The 4,687-nt window shown below is 35.5% G+C and overlaps 1 protein-coding gene across 1 annotated transcript; it reads left to right on the forward strand.

Moving 5' to 3' along the window:
• Positions 1 to 248: 248 nt before the first annotated feature.
• LOC106001396 (vomeronasal type-1 receptor 4-like) lies at positions 249 to 1,145 on the forward strand. Its single transcript, XM_013036490.1, has one exon. The coding sequence runs from the start codon at positions 249 to 251 to the stop codon at positions 1,143 to 1,145; it is 897 nt and encodes a 298-aa protein (XP_012891944.1).
• Positions 1,146 to 4,687: the final 3,542 nt, after the last annotated feature.

Genomic DNA, 4,687 nt, shown 5'->3' on the forward strand with positions numbered 1-4,687 from the left:
TTTGTCATTTAATTTTTTGTAGGTGATTCTAAGGTATCTCAAAGAAAATTTCCAGATATGCATCAGAAATTGATAAGATCAAAGGTAAAAGGAGGGCTGGGAAAAACTGGGATCTTTAGGAAGACAAAAAAAATGAAAAACATTATATAATCCATCACAGGTCAAAGATATTTCAGTGCCTTCATTTTAAAAATTTCAATATCTGATTTATTTAATTAATCCTAATTTTCAGCTAACATTTCTAAGACATGGTTTGGAAGCTTCTCAGGCCACTGCTTTCCCTTCTTCTAACAGGACTTGGACTTTTAGGGAATATCTCTGTTTTTGTGAATTATATGTGCAGTTTAGGGGGAGGTGATGAGAAGAAGTCTGTACAATTGATCCTCATCTCTGTGGTTTTGACAAACATTATACTGCTGCTGTCCAAAGGATTGCCATGGACAATAGCAGCTTTGGGGTGGAAAACTTTTCTAGGTGTTTTAGGCTGTACAATTATCGTTTACCTGGAGAGGTTGTCTCGGGGTCTGTCCATTTGCACCAGCAGTCTCCTCACAGTGGTCCAGGCCAGCACCATCAGCCCCAGAAGTTCTGTGTGGAGGAGGCTCAAACCAAGGTCAGCATGGCACATCCTTCCCGTGTTGCTCTTCTTTTGGATACTCAATTCCTTCATTAGCATGAGCTTGTTAAATGTTATCATAATAACCAGCATGAATACATCTTACTTTATTAAGACAGACCTCTATTGTTTTACTGTACCAAGAAGTCAGAAAATAAGCAATATTTTTCTCACTTTCATGGCTGTGAGAGATGCTGTGTCTCTGGGGATCATGGCTGTGGCCAGTGGCTACATGGTATTTCTTCTCTACAAACACCACCAGCATGTTTTATATCTCCAAAACTCCAAGCTTCTCTATAAAACTCCTCCTGAGATGAAAGCTTCTCAAAGGGTTCTCCAACTAATGTTATGTTTCCTTTTCTTTTATCTGACAGATTGCTGGCTGTCTGTATATTTAATTGTCGCCACAGACCCTGTTTTCATACTAGCACTTGTTCAAGAATTTGTAACCCTTGGTTTTGCATTTCTCAGTCCGTTTTTACTGATTCACAGAAATGGATATCTGAATGAATGTTGGCGTGCTCGTTGAAGGGAAAAATACTAACGATATCTGTATTTGATTCATTCTTTTAGCTAGTTTAAAGATTTCTCAGTTCTGTTATTCTTGTTAACAAACCAAACCATATAAAACAATTTATCCCATAATTATTTCTTCTCAGACAATGATCTTTTTGGCCTGTTTGTCTAAGTGGGCTTAGATTTCATACACAACTAGCAGGAAACAGAAATCTCATTCTCTGCAACCTTTATAAAGTAGCTTTATTGCTAATATTTGTGAGCCTAGTGTTTTATGGCCCATTTCGCAGTAACAAGGATGAAAACAAATAGACACAATTATTTGAAGCTACTAAGTGCATCATATAAACTTTATTCTGGTTGAACCAAAATTTTCTGCAGTAAGTGAAGATGAAATATAAGAACATTCATATTATATCCTAGAGGAAATATGCCAGAGCCTTTGGAAAATTGGTATGCTTTATATGATGTACCATGAAAAATCTGTTCATCAATGATTTTAATGTATGTAACAGGGCCTGTCATGGCTGTGGTAGTAATTTTATGATGATACATAGTCCCAAGAACATAGACCAAACCTGTGATAGGTCTTCACTATTGAAATAAAATAATAAACACTATGACATAATTTGACACCAGGGTATAGGGAAAACGTGGATATTAATCACCATAGCCTGGTGGTAATAAGAATACTCTGGGTCACAAAGAATTGTATTGTTGACTGGTTGTGTAGTCTGCTATCTGCAGAATTGTAGAAAAATTAAGTAACATTTACCAGAGACTTCCTTGATGTTCATAAAGAGAAAATCCACAGGGAAGATCTAGTAAACAGAAATAGGGTTTGATCACTAGCAAAGATCACCAGTCAATTCTCTGACAGTAAGTCAATGTTCAATGTTCTATGCACTTTAAGGAAGGTGAAGTCAGATTCCCATTTCAGTTATGCTACCAAAAATGTGTAGTGTTAATATACATACCAAATTTTCAGAATCCTTCAGATCTGGAAGAAGGAAATGTATTTGGGCTTTTCAGAAAGGAATGGCTGCTGGGTCTGAATCTACAATAATGCTCCAGTGTAACTGTGTACCTCCAATTAGCACAGGGAAGGTGATCAGTGGAGGTTGGTCTCAGGTTTCTGATTTCTTTTGACAAATCTACTGTTACTTGAGAATCTTTGTTCATCTATAGGAAATGACTTGGTTGTCTCCAAACACAATCACTATTGTCTTTCATTGTTTTAAATTTCAGAAGTTTGTTCTTATTATGTCTTGGTATGGATATTTAAGGTAGACTATATCCCACCTGGGGTTACCTTAACATTTTGATCTGTAGTCACCAAATCGGAAATGATTTGAGTCATATCTTATTAAAATTGCTGTAATATTTCATTGACAAAAATCAGTGCAAAGCATATGTGCCTATTTCTATACCTCTGGTACTAAAACTATGAAAATTGAGGAGGTGAAAGACAGTTAAGACACTCTTGGAGAAACAAAGGAGGAGGCTACAATGCTTGATAAGTAACCCCTCTGTACAGTATTTTCACAATTAAAAAAATAAAAATAAATAAAAAAGACACTCTTGGGCTCTGAAAATCCATACTTTCTGATGGTCTTCCCTGTTTCTTAATCATTTAAATTTACAAAGCTTTCAGTAGTGTAATTCCTTATTTTTAGTTGTCTCCTGCTCAGTACTTCGAATTATATTTTTCTCAACTGAATTCTGATTTTTTCACAGAGAAGCCAGAAAAAAATGAAAACAATTGATTTGGGACAAATTCCAGACCACACTTAGTCATACAGTACCATGACTTAATGAACTCCTATTTATTCTAAACACTCAATGAGCCCTTCTTTCAGAGTTAATGGCCCACCCTACTCAATTTCATTTCCAAGTTTTTATAACACTTACATTCGAGTCAAAATCTAATGAGAAATGCAGAAAGTGCATGCTTTGTCTTGTTTTTATGGTGGATGATAGGAACAAGGTTTCGAATTAAAGCTGTGAGTCTTAGATAATTTATTCCTTGCATTCAGACAAGGCACATCTGTATTAGGAAGATAAGCTCTTAAACAAGTTACAGTAAAACATTATAACATGGAAATTTTAAGACTGAGTGCAGTGGCTCACACTTGTAATACTAGCTACTCAGAGTTGCAATTCAAAAAGATTATTATTTGAGGCCAATGAAAACAATTAGTGAGACCTCCATAACTATCAAAAGTGAGGCATAATGCCAGGTGCCAGTGGCTCACATCTGTAAGACTAACCACTCAAGAGGCTGATCATGATTTGAAGCCATCCTGAGCAGGAAAGTCCAAGAAACTTTCATCTTCGATTAAATACCAAGAAAACCAGAAATGGAATTAGAGCTCAACATGTAAACTACTAGCCTTGAACAACAACAGCAAAAAATCTAAAGGACAGTATCCAGGTCCTAGTGCAAGCTCCAGGATTGGCACACAACTAAAAATGGAGCATGATATGTCATCCTTGTGTTTCTAATAATGTGGAGATAAGTAGAGAGATACGGAGTATTTTGGTTCAAGTTAATCCAGACTCCCCGCCCTCGAAAAAGTCTGGGACTCTGTCTCAAAAACAAGCCAGGAATGATTATGTAAACCTGTGATCTGAGCTACTCAGAATGTGAATATAGGAGGACCACAGTCCATAATCAACCCTGGCAAATGCCAGACCCATTATTTCAAAAACACTAAAGGTAATAAGGGCTAAAACATTGCCAACGTGATAAAATACTCGCATAGCAAACATCAGTTCCTCAGTTCAAACCCAATTACTTTGAAAAATTACTTGATCAAACACATATTGCAAAACTATGCCTTCTACATGAATATGTATTTTGGTTCAATTTAAGAAAAATTAAAAAGCAAATATGGTTAAGAACTAGAATATTTTGTGGATCTTTAAAGATAGAAACTGAGAGCATTAAGCAATATGAAGATAATAACAAATGATATATTAAAAGAAGTCATGAATTTGTTCAAGATTCATTTAAGGAACCTCCATACTGCTTTCCAGAATGGTTGAACACATTTACATTCCCACCAACGGTGTAGAAGTTTTCCCTTTTGGCTACATCTTTGCCAGAATCTGTTATTGTTAGTTTTCTTGAAAATGGCCATTCTGACTGGAGTGAGGTGGAATCTCAATGTTGTTTTGTGATGCATTTCTTTTATGGCCAGAGATGTTGAACATGATATACCTCATTTATAATAATTAGAATGTGCCAATAAATCTACAAGTAAACCCAATAGATAGTAAAAGAAAAACAAATAATTACATTTGAACATAATTAATTAAACAACACTCTAAGCATTCACACAATGAGAACAAAGGAAGATATTATTAAGAGAGGATCACAAGGGCTCAATAGCTATGTGCATACAATCAGATAAAATGATACTTATGCAAATGAACTCCAAGAAATGGAAATAAGCCTTTCATTGCACTGTTTATAGCTTTCTTTTTTTCTTTTTCTTTCTTTTGTTTGCTTTCTTCCTTCCTTCCTCCCTTCTTTCTTTCCTTCCTTCCTTC

This window comes from Dipodomys ordii, unplaced genomic scaffold (genome assembly GCF_000151885.1).
Source record: "Dipodomys ordii isolate 6190 unplaced genomic scaffold, Dord_2.0 Scaffold293, whole genome shotgun sequence".
Lineage (NCBI taxonomy): Eukaryota > Metazoa > Chordata > Mammalia > Rodentia > Heteromyidae > Dipodomys > Dipodomys ordii.